The following is a 23,186-nucleotide window of genomic DNA, read 5'->3' as shown; positions in this document are numbered from 1 at the left end:
TGTTGTACCAGATCTGCACCTTACTGCATCTTCAGGCCGTACAGTTTCTGCTTCAGATACAACTTATTTGTCAGAGATTTCAACATATATCGACTCTCCAATTTCCTCCAGACCTCCACCGGAGACGAGAGATCCATGACGTGATACATAACATCATCCGCCAAACACAACCGAATAAGTGCAGCCACTCTTATTTGTAAATCCAACCAAACTTGGTCTTCCAAACCTTGAGGCTTTGTCTCTTCCAATGCTTTCAACATCTCCTGCTGCACTAGTAAATCTTTTACTCTCCGCTGCCACAATCCGAAATTCCCAGTTCCATTGAACCTTTCCACATCGAATTTTGTAACAGAGTTCATCTTGCCAGCGAAAAAACTCGCTGCAATGTGCCTACGTCCTCGGGAGTGGAGCAGCCGTAATCCTCTTATTCACTTGTCTCTCCTCACCGTTGAGACAAAAGACTAGGGTTACAAATATTTATAGGTAAAAACCTAAATTTATCCAAATACAAACTTATTTGGATCCTAACCCTATCTGGATCCTAAACATATCCAGATTCTAAACCTATCAGGATACAAATCCTATCCGGATACAAATTACAAGATTATCAAATCATAATCTTAACAAGATACAAATTACCCTTGTATCCTACCACGGCGGCGTCTCTCCCGCACCCCAACCTATCAAACTGATGCTCCCACAATATGACAGATGTTGTCACACCACTCCACTCCATTCCCACATCTGCTCGTTTACTTGTGTATATGAGCCATACACAACAACATGCTTTCTTAGACAACTTGGTCCCTTTCATATTAATCAATGGAAACAAATCCGTAATAGACCTTCCATCACACCACAGATCAAACCAGAAAGAAAACTTCCTGCCATTCCCCAATTTGTAAACAAAGAATTGTTTAACCACACCCCTCATATTAGCTACCTCCAACACCAGCTACTGTCCACATTTTTAGTAATCGCCCAAAAACTCAGCCTCTTCAATTTATTTTGAATCACCTAAATGGACCATAATGACTCCTTTTCCTGCACAAGGTCCCATATATGCTTTGTGGTGGCTGCCAAATTCCATAATTGTAAAGGTTTCACACCCAACCCACCATTAGATTTGCTCTTACAAACAACAGACCATTTGATTAGCCCTCCTCTATTACAGTCACCAAATCCGTGCCAAAGAAAAGATCTGCAAATTTTCTCTACCTCATGAACCACAACCATAGGGAGAAGGAAAACAGAGCTCCAATAAACATGCATGCTATTCAAAACAGAGTTGATTAGTTGAAGTCTCCAACATATGATAGAGGTTTTGCAGCCCGGTTTAATACTCTAGCCAAAATACTATCGATTAATACATGGCAATTCTTCTTCTTGAGGCTAGTCAAAAACAAAGGAAGTCCAAGATACTTCACTGGTAGATGACCCATTTTAAAATTCTGGATAGAAATAATCTGTTCTTTGACCACAAAAGGAACACCATAAAAGTATATCATACTTTTATGCAAATTAGGTTGAAGTCTAGATATACTTTTAAAGTGTTGAATGATTGATTGAATAATCATAATTGATCCAACATCCCCACTAGAAAAAACAAAAAGATCATCGACAAAACACAGATGGTTTAACTTCATCTCATGGCAATGCTTATGAAAAACAAAATTTTGAGCTTCAACTTTATTAAGAACCCTTGTAAAGTATTACATGCACAACACAAATAATAGAGGAGATTTTGGATCTCCTTGTCTCAAGCTTTGCTTCCCTTGAAAATACCCCTCCAACTGTCCATTTATCATAATTGGAAACATGCAAGAGTACCTCACAAAATTCATAACTAGCATGATGAAATGTGGTGGAAATCTAAAAGCAATCAATATCTCTTCCAGAAAATCCCATGAAATTGAGTCATATACTTTGTGGAAGTCTACTTTAATAGCATAGCAGCAGTCTTTATCCTTGTGATATTCTATAACTAGTTCATGAGCTAACAAAATATTATCTACAATTCTTCTGCCTAGAATGAATACAGTTTGATTGGGACTCGCAATATGATTCAGCACGCCTCTCAACCTACTTGAAAGGGTTTTAGAAATGATCTTGTAGTGGTACCACACTACAACAGGATATAATAATTATTTTTAAATCATATAGTATAGTGTAAATCAAAATTAAGTCGACTGGTTTGTGGTTTGAGACAAGGTTAAAATTTCAATTGCCAATTTTATGAATTTTATTAAAAAAATAAATCCTTAATTTTGTAAAATATAAAAAATATAAAAGGACATATATAAATATAAAAATGATTGATATATATTATTTTTTCAATTTATAACATAATGAATATTATCTCCCAATCAATAAAAAATCATAAGGTTTAACATTCTAGAAACCCCACTTCATGTTCGGTTAATTTTTTTAAAAATAAAAATATTTTCCATGTAATTTTTTATTATATATACACACACATAGGTCTAAAATTTCACATCACTTGTGGAGAAACTTGAGAAAGTGCTGACTAAACATCTAGAAGAAAGACTATAATGTTCATTTTCTTTCAATGATATCCATAATTTATAATCAAATTAATTACATATAAAAACATAAATTGTTATTAATATATTTTAAACTTTGTAATGTTGTTTTTCTTTTAATAAATCTTTGATTTATCCATATTTTCTTTAAAAAAAAATTATTTTAAACTTTATTTTATTACTTATATAATTAGATAATATAGGTTACATTTATATTTTTTTTATAATATTAATGTGATACATATTCTCTATTTTTACTACGTACATATAATATCTAGTTCAATAAAAATTTTGAGAATTATGGTCTTTTAAAATCACATTGACTAACCAATCGAGACGTGATCATGAGAGACTCCATCGATGTCGATTTGTAACCCTTGTAGAAGACCTTGAGAATAAAGTAATTAGTGTACAACTCCTTCATATATTTTTATCTATATGTAAATGTACAATAGGACTAGATGCAATGCATGTCTTTGTCTTGCATCAAGACTAAATGACCACATGCATCACCTTTTGAAGTCTGGGTTCTATAAATCACCAAGTGTATTTCAACATCAAGAATACAATATTTCTAGTCAATACATCACAATAGAGTGGTATTCGTTTCTGAATTTTATGCAACTACATCACCCTCATAAACTTCTATATATATATATATATATCAATCAGCTTCTCAAAATCTTTCTACACAAATTAATCAGTTAGCTATTCTCACTTGTTAGCTAAAGATTCAAGCTTAAAAGAATAAATTAAATTAAATTCGATGATTGAAATTAAAACTTTTTTTTTTTACCAACCATATGTTCAAAGCCTTTTTGATAAAAGTGGATAAACCACTACTTTATTGAAAAAGAAGAGCAGTAGCTCGAAAGTACAACTCACGAGGTAAATAAAGTAAAGAGTTCTCACCAGCAGTGAAGAACTCAGAAAAGAAAATACAAGTAAACAAATAAGGCAGCTGGGAAAGCGAAGAGATCCGTCTGGAGCCACAGGACAGTCCGAGCTGCAGGAAGGAGTAGATTACTCCTGAATCAATGGTGTGTCGAGATTGCCGGTGTTATCTGCAGTCCGTGCGCTCAGGAAGTCGAGGGAGCGCTTTATCTTCTTGGAGGCTTCATTCAGCGTTTGCTGGTGGGGTAAAGAAGCTATAGAAAACCAAGCAAGCAACATATTAATGATTTTGAATAATACTTTATGTAAAGGTAATGCAGTGTTTTGAAAGATGCGGTTGTTCCGTTCCAGCCAAATATTCCAGATAATTGCTCTAGAGAGTAAGTCCCACAACAATCTAATGTTTGAATGTAATGAAGGTAACCATAAGGTCCAGGCATTCCACCATCAATTAAAAAATTATAGAATGATTTAACAGTGAAAATACCATTCTTTTCCAAGGTCCAAGTAATGGAATCATCCTGATCATGAGAACAATCTGGAATTAAGTTTAAGATAGTAGACAAATCTTCTCGTGTTGCGGAATGAAAAAAACTTTCAGCAGAGTTGCTAAGGAACGAGAAATGTCTAAGGGAAATCCATGGTTGGGAACAGTCATTGAATAGTGTTGGCCAGAGATCCTTAAGTACTAGTCCCCCCGTCCATCGATCATGCCAAAGAAGAGTATCCTTGCCATTTCTAACAGTTTTGGAAATACATGATCTAAAAGATAGTAGGGTAGTGTTGACACCGGCCCAAAAAAAAGGATTTGTTTCTAGGTGGTGTGTGAAACAAAGTTCCAGGTAAATTGATGGAGTAATTGGATCTGATGATTTTAGCCCAACACAAATTAGGGTTAGAAATAAACTTCCACCACCATTTTCCAAGGAGAGCTTTGTTGAATTCGGCAAGATTGAGAATTCCCCAACCTCCCATGGGACGAGGCCGACAGATTCGATTCCAAGCGACCAGTATAGCTCCTTTAGAGTTCAACTCTGGCCCTTTTCAAAGGAAGTCCCTACGAGTCTTATCAATTTCCTTAATTACCCAAGCAGGTAGTTTGAAGACTGTCATCCAGTAAACAGGTATTGTGGATAAGACAGAATTGATAAGGGTTAGACGACCACCAAGGGAGAGGTAAGTAGCTTTCCAAGTGGGGAGTCTCGCTCGGACAGTCTGGATAAGTTTTGTCCAATCCTGTCTCCTGGGTTGTCTACCAGAAAGAGGTACTCCCAAGTAGGTAATAGGGAGGCAGTTTCTATTGCAGTTGAGAATTGCTGCAGATGAAAAGTTTGGTTGGAAACCAAAGTTTGTTGAGTATAAACAGCTTTTGGAAAAATTAATTGATAACCCAGAAGAACCTTCAAAAAGGTAAAGAATAAGTTTGATGATGTGAAGGTCTTCATGTCCACCAGCGGAGAAGATGATAAGATCATCCGCATATTGAAGATGACAGATTCGTTCATCTTGAGAGAGCTGAACTCCAATTAAGATTTTGGAACTGAGGGCGTGGTGGAACATAGCACTAAGAGCGTCAGCAGCTAAGGCGAAAAGGAGGGGAGAGAGCGGGTCTCCTTGTCTGAGACCTTTTTTGCAGCGGATGTAACCTTGGGTGGTGCCATTGATTAGGATCTGGGCCTTGGCAGTCTTTAGGATGGTATGAATCCATGATAACCATTTGTTACCGAAGCCTCTAGCAGCAAGGATTTCAAGAAGGAAGTCCCAGTCTAAAGAGTCAAAAGCCTTAGCGAAGTCTACTTTGAAAGCGTAACCAAGAGATTTCCTTTTTTGGAAATGAAAAATAAGTTCTTGGGCCGCAATGATGTTATCAGCAATACATCTGCCTTTGATAAATCCAGATTGAGATTCATCGACCAAGTCGCTGATCACCAAACTTAGTCTAGTAGCAAGAATCTTGGAGATAATTTTGCAAGTGGAATTGATTAGGCTAATAGGTCGAAAGTCAGATATATCATTCGGGGCCTTCTTTTTTGCGATAAGTGCTATATGAACCCAATTAATCTTTTCAAGGTTAATTGAGCCATCATAGAAGTCTTGGCAATGATTTTGAAAGAAGAAAATTTGGAAACCATCTGGCCCGGGGGCTTTGTCGGCGTTCAGATCAAAAACAGCATTTTTGATCTCATCCAAGGTAAACGGCCGTTCGGCGTTCAGATCAAAAACAGCATTTTCAAGCCATTTTTCTCATATGGTACAATTTTATCCTAAAAATTATTCCATGATCATATTAAGAGCGCTAACCCTATTGGAAGTGATGATCGTATTGAGAGTGACAGGCAAATTAACTTTGCTCTGTGTAAAAGAAAATTATGCATACATACATATATGTATGTATATATATGCAATAGCACTGTGACAGTGTTGGAAGTGTAAATCAAATCAATTTCACCAGGAGTACATGTATAAATATTCCCTATTTCATGTTTTCATATTTAAAAAGGCCCCTCTACATTATGGATTTCATTGCAAATGACTAGTCTATAACCATTAAAAAAAATTTCAAATACTGTTCATTTTTTATAAACTAATGAATTATTAGTATTGTTAATTGTCCTCTATTTCTCATAAAAGCATAAAATAAAAATAAAAAAAATACGGCATCTAAGAAATTAAGGCAAGTGATATATTTTTTTTTATTTGAGATATGCATAGGCTTGAGGCAAGCTCAATAAGTATGTATGCCCTCATCTTATATAGACTTAATTTGGAATTTGATCTCGAGTCCTCCGCGAAATGAACAACCTACACAAATGATCTGGTATGAGTAGGTCAAGAGGCTGTTAGTTGTACCTGTTGCTTTGATATTGTTGTTTTATAGTGTTTTTTTGCTTTCAAAAATTTATGGTTGATCCATTTTCATACTCTATATTTGGGTAAAGGTAATTTGCGGTTCGTAAAAAAAAAAAGGAGAGAAATAAAAAGAGATGGATCAAAAGAAACTAGTAGGTGAACAGTATCATCAACAATGGGAATGGGTAGTTACAAGTGTTTGGTTTTTTTACAAACCACTCAAATCAAAAATACTGTACATCTCATTTTTCACTGTACTATTATTGATTTGCACAGTAACAACATACCTTCTTTTGCTACTGTTTTTTACACAATAACACCATAAATTACTGTGCAATTGTACAATAAAACTGTCCATGCGATGAGGAAACCCGTTGGATTTGAAACTAACAGCCACGAAGAACATTCATAGATTTATATATTATTTTTCAACCACTAATAATACCTTAAAATCACCAACTTCATAACTTTTTCCTAATCTAGCAGCAAGAATTCAAAACATGTCTATGCCAAAGTCATTTATATATGTTTATAAAAAATAAATTTATCCACATTATATATATATTGTATGTGTGAAAATCTGAATAAAGAAATAATTTTCTTTCATGTCCAGCAAGTCTTGTTGCTTTAAATATTAGTCCTGGATTGTTGCTTTTATTCTAGTCTAAGATCAAGACTGAATGCCAATTCCTCGGAAATATTGTAGGCTGCGTTGTACACCAACCTTTTATCTCTATCATCATCATTTCTAGAAACACTAAAATTTCCAGTCTATTGATATATATTGAGAATATTGCTGATTTTGATGCACCTATGCAAACCGCACCCTGATCATCATCTTCTATATATACCCACCATCTCCTCAATTGAGCTTCAACACAAACTAGTGAATTAGACTCATTTAATTCTTAGCTAAAGTGTTTGAGCCAAAGAGAAGAAATCAAAATGAGTTCAACCATTGAGGTCGAGACTTCTATCCCTGCCAGCCGTATGTTCAAGGCCGCTGTCCTTGAGTGGCACAATCTTGGCCCAAAGATCGTTCCAGAGCATATTAAGAGCATTGATTTTATCCATGGTGATGGCAGTGCCGGAAGTATCAGGCAAATCAACTTCACTCCAGGTATATATATATATATATATATATTATGCATATAATAAACTTTATAGATCACCAAAACTTGTTTAATTATGTGATATGAGATTATTATTATTATTATTATTATTATTCTAATATATTAATGCATGCAGCGTTGCCTTTTGCATTTGCTAAGGAGCGTCTTGATTCAATTGACCATAACAATTTTGAGGTCAAAAATACCACCATTGAAGGTGGAGATGTGGGAACTAAATTAGAGTGTTATTCCACACATTCAAAATTTACACCAACTAGCAGTGGAGGAAGCATTGTCAAAATAACCGTAACAGTCAAAATCCTCCCTGGAGTCAAGCCTGGTGACGAGCAAGCAAAGGAAAAGGAGGCGATCACCAAAGCTATCAAAGCCACTGAGGCTTATCTCTTGGCACACCCTACTGTTTGTGCTTAACTTGCCTTCTTGCATCATATATACATCTTGGTGTTGCTTAAACATCACTATATATGGATCCTACAATAAGTTTGAAGGCAGTTTTATTTCAGTGTTTGTGTGACGTCTGGCTTCTTGTTGAGCCTTTTTTTTTCTTTTTTTGTTTGGGCAAGCTTGTCCCTGTTACTTATTTACAATAAATAATGTGTGCCTTCATTTGGTATGAATTGAATTAAATTGGCAGTCTTAGTTTGTTTGTACTTGTCAATAAATCAGTGATTTATCTATTTATTTTAAACAAATTAAATTGGCTCATCATAGGATGTTTCACTAAAAATTTGTATCAAATTAATGCATAAAACATTAAAAAAATAAACTTGTTTGTATTTTTATTCTAAGATGCATGTCAATATCAAGTCAATCAATTAATAATAAAAATCTATATACTTATTTTAAAATTATATAGTAGGGTATAAATTAAAATTAAGTCGACAAACTAGTTAGTGACAAAATTGACATTTCAATTGCCAATTTTATGACTTGTATTAAAAAAATAGATTTTTAATTTTATAAAACAAAAATAAAAATAAAAAAGAAATCTATATATATAAAAATGATTCATATACTTTATTTTTTAATTTATAACAGTAATGATGCAGAGTGAATATTATCTCCCTATCAACAAATAATCATAAGCTTTTAACATTCCAGAAACCCCACTTCATGTTTTTTTTTTTTTATTCTAGTCAGGTGAATTTTTTAAAAAATAAAAATATTTGCCATATATTTTTTATTATATATATATATATAAAGTCTAAAATTTCACATCACTCGTCCAGAAACTTGAGAAAGTGGTGACTAAGCATCTTGAAGAAGGACTATAATGTTCATTTTTTTCAACGATTTATCTATAATTTATAATCAAATTAATTACTTATAAAAAATTAAGTTGTGATTATTATTGTTTTAGACTTTTATATTATTATTTATATAATTAGATAATATAGTTTACATTTATATTTTTTTTTAATATTAGTTTGATTCATGCTCTTTGTTTTTATTACATAGATACAATATCAAGTTCAATAAAGATTTTGGAAATTATGGTCTTCTAAAAATCACATTGACTAACCAATTGAGACGTGATCATGAGGGACTCCATCGATGTCGATTTATAACCCTTGTAGAAGACCTTGAGAATAAGGTAATTAGTGTACAACTTGTTCATATACTTTTATCTATATATAGGAGTGTAATCGATCGTGTTCGAGCCGAGGAGCAAGATACCAGAGCTCGAGCTTGGTTGAAAACTCGTTGCTTGATACTTGGCTCGAGCTCGATTCGATACATAAATCGAGCTACTCGAGTTCTCTCGATTAAGCTCGATAAAAACTGATAAATTCGGTTTGATCATAGATATTTTTATACTCGAGCTCGAACTCAATTATATATGTAAAACAAACTAATATATATAATATATATACACACAAATACAATTACTCGATTAAACTTGCAAGCACTCCAGTCAAGTGTTAAGATGCTCAAACTCGGCTTGCTTGACTACTCGAGCTACTCGAGCTCGACTCAACCCTAAACGAGTTGAGTTTGAGCTTTCCCCGAATCGAACTCGAGTAGCTTCCGAGTAGTAGTGTATTATTTACACGCCTATCTATATGTACATGTACAATAAGCTAATGGAACAATTGCTTTAGGCCCAATATTTTTAAGGCCTCATCTTTAAGTTAATTTTTTCATTATTATTTTAAAATTTTGAAATTTTGAAAGACTCCCAATAATTATTGTAATATAGAAATATTTTAATCTAATATTTTGGCAATGTTATATAATATTATTAAAATTTAAAATTTAAAATAAATGGTAGGACACATCTTCGCTGGCTAATTAACTTTTTAAAATTCTATTCTTACCCTTTATAATGACTTTTTCATGCATTTGTTTTTCCAAAATTAATATAATATTTATTTTTTTATTATAAATAATTTTTTTTAGTTTTTATATTGTTATTATTATTATTATTATTATTATTATTACATATTTTTATTTTGTTGAGTTTTACTCACAAATTTTAAATATATCCCTTCATTATGAGTGTAAAATGGTAAACAAACATCTCAAAGAGTCATTTATTAAAATAAAATCTAAATCTAAATTAATTTTTATTAAATAAATTCGTGGGTTTTTTTCTAAAATTTTGCTTAAAACCTCTAGTTACCTTAAGCGGGCCTTGCATTTCCCTTTTGAAGTTTAGGCTCTATAAATCACCAAACCAAATGTATTTCAACATCAAGAAAACAATATTTGTAGTCAATAAATCACAATAGAATGGTATTATTTTTAAATTTTATGCAACCCTCATAAACTTATATATTTACACACACACAATATATATATATATATATATATATCCATCATCTCCTCAAGATCTTTCTACACAAATTAAAATAAGTTCGAGGATTGAGATCAAAAGTTCTTTTTTTTCACCAACTATATGTTCAAGACCATCTCAAATGGTACAATTTTACCCAAAACATTGTTCCATGATCATGTTAAGAGCACTAACCTTATTCAAAGTAATGATAGTATTGAAAGTGATAGGCAAATCAACCTTGGTCTCTGTAAAAGAAAATTATGCATATATATAAACAGTAGCACTGTAGCAGTGTTGGAAGTGTAAATAAAAATCAATCTCGCCACGAGTACATGTATAAGTATTCCCTATTTCATGTTTTCATAGTAATTTACCACTTACATTATTAATATTTAAAAGGGTCCTCTACATTATGGATTTCATTGCAAATGATTAGTCTATAACCATAAAAATATTTTCAAATATTCTTCATTTTTTATTAATTAATGAATTATTAGTATTGTTAATGGTCCTATATTTATTTCTAATAAAAATATAAAATAAAAATAAAAAATACGTCTGCTTCGACAGACATGTGATATTTTTTTTTTCTTCTATTTTTGGACAAATGGATGACAAGCCCCCCATTTAAGAGAAGCACGTGTGTCCTCACCTTATATGGATTTAATTTGGAATTTGATCTCGAGTCTTCCGTGAAATAAACATCTTACACAAATGATCTGGTATGAATAGATCAAGACACCGTTGTATCTGTTGTTTTGCAAGTTTTTTTTTTTTGCTTTCAATAAATTATAGTTATCCACTTTCATAGTATATATATATATATATATAAATGGGTAAAGGTATTCTGAGGACGTTCATGAAAAATAAAGGATAGAAACAAGAAGAGAGAGATCGAGAGAAATTGGTAGTGAACAATATAATCAACAATGGGAACGAGTTGTACTACTGCTAAGTTGGGGAATGGGTAGTTGTAAGCGTTTGATTTTTTACAAACAGTTCAGATCAAAATACTGTAAATCTCATTATTTTTTTACTGTGCTATTATTCTTTTTGCACAATAACAGCATGTATTACTGTGCAGCTGTACAATAGAATTGTATATGTGATGAGGAATATAGTTGGATTTGAAACCAACGGTCACGATGAACATTCGTAGATTTATATTATTTTCCAACCAATAAAAATACCATAAAATCACCTACTTCATAACTATATTTCTAATATTGCAGTTCCAACCAATAAAAATACCATAAAATCACTTACTTCACAACTATTTTTCTAATCAAGCAACAAGACTTCAAAACATGTCTATGACAAAGTAATTTATATATGTTTATAAAAAATAAATTTATCCACATTATATATATATATATATATTGTGTGTTTGAAAATCACCAATAATGAACAAATTAAAGAAGTAATTTTCTTTCATATCTAGCAAGTCTTGCTTTAACTATAGTCTTGGTATCACTCCCCGAACCCGACTCACCGAACTCTGTGACCGATTGTTGTGTTTGAAAATCACCAAGAATAAACAAATTAAAGAATGAATTTTCTTTCATATCTAGCAAGTCTTGTTGCTTTAATTATAGTCTTGGTGACGGTGTCACTCCCCGGACTGCACCGACAAACAGTCACACACCCATAGTGTATAGCACAATAGGCATGTAAGGCCTCAGAACCTATCTCAAGATAAAACATACAATCTAACAAAACAGCAAATTCCAAAATTCAAAAATTGGAAATTTACAAAAAATTACTAAATACAAACTCATAGTTTACAATACAGACAAAATTATGGCTTAACCTACACTATGGATAGGCTTGCTACTTGTTCACTCTCGGTGAGCTATAGGTAATATACGGACGTTCGTGAAAAATAACGGAGAGAAACAAGAAGAGAGACATCAAGAGAAACTAGTAGATGAACAGTATCATCAACAATGGGAATGGGTTGTACTACAACTATGTTGGGGAATGAGTAGTTGTAAGTATTTGGTTTTCCTACAAACGGTTCATATCAAAATACTATACATATCACTTTTCATTGTGCTACTATTCTTTTGCACAGTAACACCACGTATTACTTTGCAGCTGTACAATAGCACTACATACGCGATATACGCGATGAGAAAAACTGTTGGATTGGAATCCAATGATCACAATGAACATTTGTAGATTTATGTATTATTATCCAACCAATAAAAATACCATAAAATCACATACTTGATAACTTTTTTCCTAATCAAGCAGCCAGAATTCCAAACATGTCTATGTCAAATTAATCATTTATATATGTTTATAAAAAATAAGTTTATCCACATTATATATATATATATATATTGTGTGTGTGTGAAAATCACCAAGAATGAACAAAAAAGTAATTTTTTTCTTTCATGTCTAACAAGTCTTGTTGCTTTTAATATTATTGTCTTGGATCAAGACTAAATGCCAATTCCTCGGAAATATTGTAGGCTGCGCTATACACCAACCTTTTATCTCTATCATCATCATTTCTAGAAACATTAAAATTTCCAATCTATTGATATTGAGAGAATGCCGTTCTTTTTTGAATTTTGATGCACCTATAAAAACCTCACCCTGATCATCATCTTCTATATATACCCACCATCTCCTCAAGAGCTTCAACACAAACTAGTGAATTAGACTCATTTAATTCTTAGCTAAAGTGTTTGAGCCAAAGAGAAGAAATCAAAATGAGTTCAACCTTTGAGGTCGAGACTTCTATCCCTGCCAGCCGTATGTTCAAGGCCGCTGTCCTTGAGTGGCACAATCTTGGCCCAAAGATCGTTCCAGAGCATATTAAGAGCATTGATTTTATCCATGGTGATGGCAGTGCCGGAAGTATCAGGCAAATCAACTTCACTCCAGGTATATATATATATATATATATTATGCATATAATAAACTTTATAGATCACCAAAATTTGTTTAATTATGTGATATGAGATTATTATTATTATTATTATTCTAATACATTAATGCATGCAGCGTTGCCTTTTGTATTTGCTAAGGAGCGTCTTGATTCAATTGACCATAACAATTTTGAGGTCAAAAATACCACCATTGAAGGTGGAGATGTGGGAACTAAATTAGAGTGTTATTCCACACATTCAAAATTTACACCAACTAGCAGTGGAGGAAGCATTGTCAAAGTAACCGTAACAGTCAAAATCCTCCCTGGAGTCAAGCCTGGTGACGAGCAAGCAAAGGAAAAGGAGGCGATCACCAAAGCTATCAAGGCTACTGAGGCTTATCTCTTGGCACACCCTACTGTTTGTGTTTAACTTGCCTACTTGCATCATATATACATCTTGGTGTTGTTTAAACATCATATATATATGCATCCTACAATAAGTTTGAAGGCAGTTTTATTTGAGTGTTTGTGTGAGGATTTGTATGGCTTCTTGTTGAGCCTTTTATTTTCTTCTTGTTTGCGTAAGCTTGTCCCTGTTCCTTGTTCACAATAAATAATATGTGTGACTTAGTTTGGTATGAATTGAATTAAATTGGTACATCATGAGTATGTTTCACTAAAAGAAATTGAATCAAATTAATGGATAAAACATTGAAAAATAAACTTGCTTGCATTTTTGTCATGCCCTGAACCTGGCTTGAAGCACCCGGTGCGCATACAAATGGTTGCACAACATTAGTGCATAACACAGCAGGCATGCAAGGCCTCAAAACTGAGTTTACAACTGAAAATATAAATTTAAAAATTACAACTTCAGATACAAGCTGAATATAACAGAGTTAAAAACAATGAGATTTTCTAAATCAAAATTCACATACTAACACAAACATAATGATATCCCATTTACACAGAGAACACAAGCTCTCGCTAGCCCACTTAATTGACCGCTGAATTATTTACTCTTGATCTGAAAAAAAATTCAACAACCAGATTATGAGCTTGACAACCCAGTAAGCAACTACTAAAAGCGTTGGGATCATAAAGTCTCAAAAATTCAAAAAAAAAAATCAGTAAAATGATATAGCAGAACAATTACTAAAATACAATTCATAAACAAAACAAAATCATCCAACAAAGCCTAATTTTCAGATAAATATAGTATATATCTCCCAATAATTATGGTCAAAACAAAGATATCAAAATTCATTTGTTTACCCTCGATGACCCGAGCCAAAATATCAGAGTTTATTTATTTACCCTCTGTGACCCGAGCTAGAATATTAGAGGCCATTATTCTTCACCGACGGAACGGGTGAAACTATAGTCTATTAACAGAATTATTCATCAACACGGTCAGTGTTTAATCCCCAATGATATGGTTAGTGCATAGTTAATTGGGGAGTAATTTCTATGTCAAAATACTTCAGTTCACAAAACAACAAACTATCAAAGTTGAAATCAAGTAAAATACAAAGTAATTATTTACCAAGCAAAATTTTAGCAGTCGCATGATCCCACTTTTATAATATCAAAATAAACAAGTTGTTTGAATCCAAACTTGAACAGATAATTTATACAAATTCCAAGTAAATTAATAATTAAAAATAATTAAAAAGAAAATATATAGTTGTCCAAAAATTTATAAACTAAATAATTCCATAAATAATAATCATCAGAATGTTTGAAATGAATTATTTCGGCAAAATATGATTATTTAAATTAATTAAATAATCAGCCGATATTTAACAAGTGACAAAGAATATGTAGATATAGTAGGATTTATATGTGGTTACTTATCTGACGCCCAAAAACACTCTCGAAATCTTACACCAAATCAAGGCTTTGGGTATGTCTTATATTTGGGAAGAGATCCTATTAGTTTTCAATAACAATATCTGATGATGCTACAAGATTTAAGAGGCTAATAAGCAATAGATTACAAATGATATTTTAGAAGGGTACAAATACAAAAAAAGTTCAAGTTATTATTCTACACTCCCAAATATTGATTCTTGCGAGGGTACAATAGCAATTACCATTCTAAAGGCCAAATCAATAATTCCAACATAAAAAGCAGAGGATAGTTCTTAGAGCATCAACCCACTTCAATGAACAGTGCTTCTCATCGGCCGAAAATCGGAGAACCACTCGTGGCTCCTTCATGGGAGGAAATCACAAGAACTCTCAATCATCGTGTGACCCCGTCCCTCCCAGTTGATGGTGCTATTCTGGAGAAGCTAAAAGTGTCCATCACGGATGAAATCCGAGTCGATGAAGACACAAAGTTAAGAGCAAGGTTGTGCTTTTAACATGCTTTGTATACAAAACCCTTCGGGAAAGCTCCTCCTTTCGAGTACGTGAAAACTACTCTTCTGGGTCTGTGGAAATCCTCTGTCAAGGTTGTTATCTCGGATATGCCAAACGAGTTTATGTAAGTTCGTTGTGAGTTTGATGAATTCAAGCAAAAGATAGTTTTTGGTGGGCCTTGGTCTGTAAAGGGAATCATTCTTCAACTGGCTCCTTGGTAGCCTTATTTTGAACTAGCTATGACCAAGTTTCTAAAGCCATGGTTTTAGGTTCAACTTCACAACCTTCCAGTGGAATTCTGGGATGGAGAGGCGCTTGAATCTCTAACAGAATCAATAGGAAAACTACTTAAGGTTGATGAGTTGAAGTCCTCCTCATCGCAAGCAAGGTTCACAAGGGTTTGTTTGGAACTTGATCTGGCCCGCCCTTTAAAGAGAGGTTTCTGGCTTAGGGATGAGGAAGTCAAAGTCTTTGTTCTTATCCTTTATGAAAGGCTCCCAACCTTTTGCTACCAGTACCACTGTGGGTTGGTTGGACATAGCACCAACACTTGTAATCACCATCAAGGAACTACTCTGGAAGAAAATCTTGTAGCTTCTCACTCTGGTAACGGAGCTAGTAGTGGCCAATGGAATTCTCCTTCACCGGATAGATCCTAAGCGGATGTTGTAGGTATGCCACGGTCTAGTTGTTCAACCCTACAGAGGAACATGCATTATCGGAGGACCTAGATTTTGGCTCTTAGATGGTCGTTTTGCGCAACGTCATGGCCGGATGCAAGAAGGTGGGGAAGGTTCCATGTCACATGCCGATTATGTGGGTGAGGAGATTGCAATGGATGAATTCCAAACCGTTAATTCCGGTCAATCCAGAGGCAATCCGCCTATTGACCCGAAATAAACACATGACAACAGTTCACTATGCTTACACATAGAAGGGATGGATGTAGCTAGAAAGATAGAGGAGGGTGGTAGTCTCATTCCAACATCTAGTATGCCTCCATCACTTCGCATGGGGAACCTGAAGATAGTAGGAGGTTGCCATCTAATCACAATGCTTTGGTTTTCTCCAGAAGGAATTTAACATTGGGTGTTCTATAGACGAGTCCACCAATGCAGGTGGAAAGGATAAACATGTGCTTATTCCTAGGGACTCATAAGAAGAATGAGGTATAGGACAAAGAAGAGTCTCCACCAGCACAGCTAAACCTCCTGGGAGACTGAATAGGGTGAGGGCTCCCAAGTCTTCCAAAAGTCTTCAACCAACGCCTCTCTTGTTATGCTCATCGATTTTAAATCTGGGTGTAAGATGGAAGAAGCGAATGCTACCCACAGTATGATATCAGACAAGGTGGAAGATGCGTTAATAAATGATTCTGCTTCGTTACAAGACTAACCATTCTATGTCTGGTTCGGATTGGTCGGAGGAAGAAGATGGCATGGATGATAAGCTTCAAGATGATCTAACACTTGGGAAAGTCCAGGATGAAATATGGAGAAAAAACCTAGTCCAAAGGGTGGTCAGTGGTGATAATCTCCCGAGGAAAAAAGGAGAAACGAGAGGGAAATAAGCGATGAGGCCTAATTGGCCTTCATTGCTCTTTTTTCTTCTACCTTTCCTTTCCACCTTTTTAGTTTATCTATGGATTTAATCTCCATTGTTGCCACATTTATTTTCTTGTTAATATTATTCATGAGTTTATTAAAAGTACTTTGTTGGAATTGTAGGGGGGTGTCGGGCGTTGACTAGCTCAATCAGATCTATTTGATGGCTCAACAATACAAGCCTATATGGTTATTTGTTTAGTTGAAATTCGAGCATATTCTGATAGAGTTCTTCATTTTTATTCCATATTTGCCAAAGTATGGGAATGGGCGGCTATCGCTGCTAATGGGTAGTCAGGAGGCATCATCATCTTGTAGAAGAAGAACCTAGGTTCTGTTACCCCAATTGTGAAATCTAAACAAGTTCTTGACTTGGTTTTCTCTACTCCTTCTCTTAATACATTGATTAGGTTGATATTCAAAAAAGGTTTAGAGAGAGTTGTCTAGCTAGGTTGGCGTCTCTTGGCTCTCCTTGGTTCATTTTGGGAGATTTCAACTCTATTGTTTCCCTTGCAGAGCATAAAGCGGGTGTTTCAGTTACTACAACCGTAGGCCCATGCTTTCTCAAATTTTATTTCTTCCAATGCTCTACTTGATATTGGTTTCATTAGTTCGGCCTTCTCCTAGTGCAATGGCCAATCTGGCCATGCGAGAAGATAGGCCAGGCTGGACTAGTGTTTGGTTAATACTTGTTAGGCCTCTTTGTTTAATTCTAACAATCCTTTACGTCTTGGTGCACATTTTCAAACCACTCCCCTCTTCTTTTAACTGCTTCCAGAAATGTTATTTCTCACCGCAATGTTTTTCTCTTTGAAAACCTCTAGTTGGATTATGTTGATTGCCATGTGGTTGTGAGGAAAGCTTTATGCTTTCAAGCTCACTCTACACCTATGCATGCTTTCATTCATATTCTAAGCAGGGTTTGGAAGAACTTGATTGATTGGAAATCTAAAGGTAATTGCAATCTTGATAGGGATCTTAAGGCCACTGAGGTTTGCATCTAGGCTTTAGAGGTTGAAGAATCTGAAAACTCCCTTGATTCTCCTAATATCATTAGATTGAACATCCTCTACAATAAGCATAAGGCCTTTCTAAGGCAAAACTCCACTAAATGAGCACAAAGAGCTTAGCTGAATTGGGTTCAAAATGGTGATCTCAACATCTCTTTTTTCCAATCTTGTGCGAGAATTAGAAAACATGTCAATTATATTTCTCACATCATTGATAATGCTAGTAATACCTTTACAGATCAAGAGCAAATTAGTGATACTTTTGTTAATCACTTTTTCAACTTTGCCAGGATCCCAATATCCTGCCTATTGATATTATGTTAGCAGCTCTCCCTAATAATTTTCCAATTATTACTATTAGGGATTGCATTTCACTACCCTTCCTATTGATATTCTATTAGCAGCTCTCCTTGATGATTTGCCAACCATTACTGTTAGGGATTGTATTTCACATACGAAAGAGTTAACTAAGAAGGAGATCCTTTTTTACTTTGAATTCTCTTCCTTCTGATAAAAGCCCTAGCCCTGATGGGTTTAACTCAGAATTTTATAAGTATTTTTTTGGGAAGAACTAGGTGATCATCTATTTCTTGCTATTAAGGGTTTTTTTGACACCTCTAGATAGCACTAATCATGGGGCAAAACTTATGTGGCCTTAATCCCCAAGATTGATAATTCTAAGAAAGTTTCAATTTTATGTCCGATTTCGTTATGCGATGTTTGTTACAAAATTATTTTGAAAATTCTTGCCAGTCGTCTTGAAGGTAATATTAGGAGATTGATTAGTAGAGAGCAAAGTGGCTTTATGCCCAATCTCCTACGGACAACATTATTGCTATCCAGGAGATTGTTCACTCTATTAATCAAGACCTCTCTAACCCGCCTAGGATAATTATGAAAGTTGACATTGAAAAAGCCTATGATACTTTAAATTGACATGTTATTCTTGCTAATCTCATTAAAATGGGGTTTCCTAGCAATTGGGTCTCTTGGGTCAGTGCTTGTTTAAGATCTTCCTTTTCGCTTCTCATCAACTATCAACCTTCTAGATGGTTCTCTTCCTCTAGATATGTTAGACCTGGTGATCCTATCTCTTCTTATTTATTTATTTTGGTCTCTCAAAACCTGTCTAACCTCTTGAATAAGGCTAAGACTATGAACTTTATACTTGGTTTTTACAAAGACCTAAATTATGTTTAATCACCTCATGTATGCCGATGACCTAATCTTAATTACCACTGCTACTAGAAAATCAGCTATAAATGTTATCTTGGGTCTGGATTTGTGTTCTTCCTTGTCTTTTCAAAAGACTAACACCTCTAAGTCAGAAGTTTATTTTCCAATCTAGTTTAATGAAAAGGTGTCTAAGAGTATCAGTCGTATTCTTAATTTTAAATGGAGTAATTTCCCTTTCACATATCTAGGGGTGTTAATTTCTCACAAGAAGTTGGTTGTGTCCCATTTTAATTCCATGATTACGCAAGTTAATAAAGCCACTTCTACTTGGAATGAGAATCCAGGTACAAGTAGGAAAGTAATTAAGTCAACCTCTCTATTATGTCCATTCCTTCTTTCACTGTTTGTGTGCCGGAGTCCACACGATACTACTTTGGATAAGATATTGTCCTTTAGGAAGTTTCTTTAGACCAATATATAGTAGTAATGGTAGTAGCATGCCAATGATTAGTTGGAGCACTACTACACTTAGTAAACCTGAAGAGGGGTTGGGCATTCATAATTTGAGGTTGGCTAAGCATTCCTTAATGGCTAAAAATGTTTTCAATCTTCTCAACAAAAAAGATTTTACTTGGGTGGACATTGTCCGGCAGAAATATGGTTTGTTTAATCCTTGGCATTTCTCTCCTCCTACCAAGTGCTCTTGGTTCTTCAGAGATCTCTGTCGAACTGCAAAGCTTTTGAGGCCTCATCTTTGAATAAATAGCTTCAACCCTCACAACATTTCTATTTTGAACGATCCTTGGTTTTTCGAGATTCCTTTGAGCTTTAAACCAACATTTTTGAACATGAATTTGAATTGGAATAATGTGCACTTTTCTAACCTCTATGATGATAATGTTTGGAATATTCAAAAGCTTATCCTCTGCTTTGGTCATTCCTACAATTCTCCTATTTTCAGCATTGGGAAAGTGGACCCAACTTGTGAGAATATTTGGGTTTAGTATCCTCATGCTAACATTGATAAAATTCCTGTTGATGTTTACAGTTTTCTTAATAGCATACATTATAATGATGAGACTTGGATTTGTTGAAGAAACATTTGGAAAATCAATTCCTCTCTGAGAGTTAAAACCTTTACCTGGCTTTTGTGTCATAACAAGGTTAAAACCTATGCTTTCATGCATGCTCTTAATTTGGGCCCTCTTCAAAATTATATCTTATGTGGTCTTCATGAAGAAACTGTTGAACATCTCTTTAACCATTTAACAAAAGTTAGGTTGATGCAAAAGTTGTTAATCTTCACAGGGACTCCAATTAAGCTGTCATGATTTTTTTTGCCTACGAGCTCTTGGGCTGGATTTTCTCAAACTACTTCTTCCAAGTTTAAAACATTTATCATTGTTGCGGTTTGTTGGTATATTTGGAAAAGCAGATGTGCTATGATTTTCAACAATAAACCCCCAAATTTTGATGGTATTTCTAGTGTTGTAGTGGATCATGTTAAAAGAATATTACATTTGTCCAGGTAGCTTATAAGGGTTTAAACTTCTTCTATTAGCCTCGAAGCTGTCATGTATTAACATCACTTTGTTGCGGGAAGTTGGCGGGGCAACACGGAGTAAAAGCTGAATGTGGTTTTTATGCTTTGGGTTAATCTTTAATTGTTTTGTATGAGTTTGGTTTAAAAACCTTGGTGAGGGTGGTCGCAGGCGAATGCTTTGGCTCTTCTTGAGATGTTGAATTGGAATTCTCAGGAGCAAAATTGTGGACAAAAAGTGTTTATCAATGATCAGTGTTTATCTTATTCTCATGGGCTAGAGAATAAGATCAATTGGCGCCTTTCACAACTCCTCATGGATATTAACTAGTTAATTGATTATATTGATAATCTTCAAATTGTCTTCATTTCTTGGGATTGGAATAGACTTGCTACATACATTGCTGGAAAATGATTTCAACTTTCATTATTCTATCAAGGGATGGAAAAACCTCACTGGCTTATACACGTTGTGCAAAAGTTTGGTCTTTCTATTTGTTAATTTTGTTGCTTTTAGCTATTTTCCTTGTTTGTACTCTTTGTTTTAGTTTATCAATAAATTAACTAAGTTATAGCTATTTTCCTCAAAAACAAAGAAGGTATAAATATCAAAATGGTCCCTCTATTTTGCGTTTTCCTTCTTTTTAATCCCTCTAATATAAAATCCTTTCTTTTGGTCCTTGTATTTGCATATTTTCATCCTTTAACTATAAATCATCCATTTAGTTACTCATATTTGCATTTCATCAATTTTTAGTACTTTCAATTCATCAATTTAAGGACCAAGGGTGAATCCGTCGTTGGAGGATTGAGGGTGGTTGTGCAAATCTGATCAATGCGGTTCGTATTAGAGATACTAAAATGCCGAAAATCACAAAGTCGATGGACCATTTTGATATTTTGACAAAAATAATAATAATAATTCCAAATGACCATTGAGTACTAAAACCCTCATAACTTCCCATATACTTTTTCAAAACTCAAATTTCAATATTTTGGGAATAATAGACACCTATTAGCATACTACTTAATTTATAGCATTGATTGGATCTCCGAGCTTTTACGCAAACTTGCGGTGGATGTATCCTTCGAATATGTATCTCTCAATCCATAACTAAGTAATAATAATTTGAATGCGATCGAGATAACTTTCGATGATGATACATCATTCTTATTTTACACTTTACCAGATACAACTTCTAGGACCATAAAAAGCACCAAACAAACTTCGGATTCTGCACAATAATATCATTTGGCACAACTACACTAATAATGCTATAACTTTTATACAACGGATCCAAAGAATCTGAAGTTTTGCAAGTATCTAGAAAACATCAAACTCTGTAAATTTCTTATCTCACTCTTCTCTAAATTCAACCTATAAGCCCTATGAAATTGTCTAACTAATCTTCATACTTTTTGCAGAAATATCATTTGAGTACAAGTATAGTAATATGACTATAACTCAAACATTACAGAAGCATAAATTCTGAAATTTCTTATATCCGTAGACCATGTTGACTTCAACAACTTTACTATATAATTCTATATCTAATTCAAATTCAAAAGTCAAGAAACAAATCAATAACTCTTCAAGGTCCCCACAGAAATCTTATCTAAGACACCATAATTTAAAAGTTAAACCTTACATCCTACACATGCAAAAAAATCTGAAATTTTACACTAAGCTAGTCAAGAATAAGATCTACAAATTCCATATTTTGATCTCCTCCAAATGTGGTCTCTAAGTCTCCCAAAATTAAAGAGGGATCTCTACTATACTAACAGGAATTTTCTAAATCTTATCCTCAAATAAATCAAATCAACATTCTCACCAAACCTAACCCTAACTAGTATCATGTCACAAACAATCATAAGAAAGAGTATAAATAAAATAAATCAGAACCTTACATCACAATTGAGCACACATGGAGTTGAGTTCCTCGTCTTTGTCACCGGGACCATGTTGTTACCAAAGAGAGATGCGATTCAAGATCTTAATTTTTTTAAATGGCGAAACTAAATCAGATGTAGTTGAAGAGGTGACTAGAGTTTAAAAAAAAGTAACTGAAAATATAAAAATAAAAAATAACAAAAATTTAAACATGACCGGCCAATTAACACTAAAAATTTAAAACAAAATTGGTGTGCCCACAGTTTTTATTCTTAATTGTCAATATTAATATAAAGTCGATCTGGTGTAAATTAAAAATTAATCGACCGGCTAGTGACAAGATTAAAATTTCAATTACCAGTTTTATGATTTTTATTAAAAAAAATAAATTCTTAATTTTATAAAATAAGAATTAGAAAATCAAGGAGCACCCACACATGACACATCAACTTGCCAAAGTTTTAATTTTTTATTAATAAAATACATACTCTAATTTTTTTTTCATAAAATATAAA

At 33.9% G+C, this 23,186-nt stretch overlaps 2 protein-coding genes across 2 annotated transcripts; both read left to right on the top strand.

Annotated features, from left to right (window-relative positions):
- Positions 1-7,147: 7,147 nt before the first annotated feature.
- Positions 7,148-7,970, top strand: LOC120265725 (pathogenesis-related protein 1-like). Its single transcript, XM_039273684.1, has 2 exons — positions 7,148-7,407; positions 7,536-7,970. Exons 1-2 carry the CDS (start codon positions 7,233-7,235, stop codon positions 7,829-7,831), a joined length of 471 nt encoding a protein of 156 aa, XP_039129618.1. The 5' UTR covers positions 7,148-7,232; the 3' UTR covers positions 7,832-7,970.
- Positions 7,971-12,865: 4,895 nt separating this feature from the next.
- On the top strand, positions 12,866-13,709 carry LOC120265762 (pathogenesis-related protein 1-like). The gene is made up of 2 exons (XM_039273725.1): positions 12,866-13,094; positions 13,215-13,709. Exons 1-2 carry the CDS (start codon positions 12,920-12,922, stop codon positions 13,508-13,510), a joined length of 471 nt encoding a protein of 156 aa, XP_039129659.1. The 5' UTR covers positions 12,866-12,919; the 3' UTR covers positions 13,511-13,709.
- Positions 13,710-23,186: the final 9,477 nt, after the last annotated feature.

The sequence above is a fragment of the Dioscorea cayenensis genome, chromosome 7 (assembly GCF_009730915.1).
Source record: "Dioscorea cayenensis subsp. rotundata cultivar TDr96_F1 chromosome 7, TDr96_F1_v2_PseudoChromosome.rev07_lg8_w22 25.fasta, whole genome shotgun sequence".
Classification (NCBI taxonomy): domain Eukaryota; kingdom Viridiplantae; phylum Streptophyta; class Magnoliopsida; order Dioscoreales; family Dioscoreaceae; genus Dioscorea; species Dioscorea cayenensis.
Note: the sequence above shows the minus strand (reverse complement) of the source record. Positions and strands in the feature narration are given on the sequence as shown.

Coding starts and splice junctions, on each gene's coding strand:
- LOC120265725 (XM_039273684.1), top strand. CDS start 7,233: ATGAGTTCAACCATTGAGGTCGAGACTTCTATCCCTGCCAGCCGTATG. Junction 7,408..7,535: donor GCAAATCAACTTCACTCCAG/GTATATATATAT, acceptor TAATGCATGCAG/CGTTGCCTTTTGCATTTGCT.
- LOC120265762 (XM_039273725.1), top strand. CDS start 12,920: ATGAGTTCAACCTTTGAGGTCGAGACTTCTATCCCTGCCAGCCGTATG. Junction 13,095..13,214: donor GCAAATCAACTTCACTCCAG/GTATATATATAT, acceptor TAATGCATGCAG/CGTTGCCTTTTGTATTTGCT.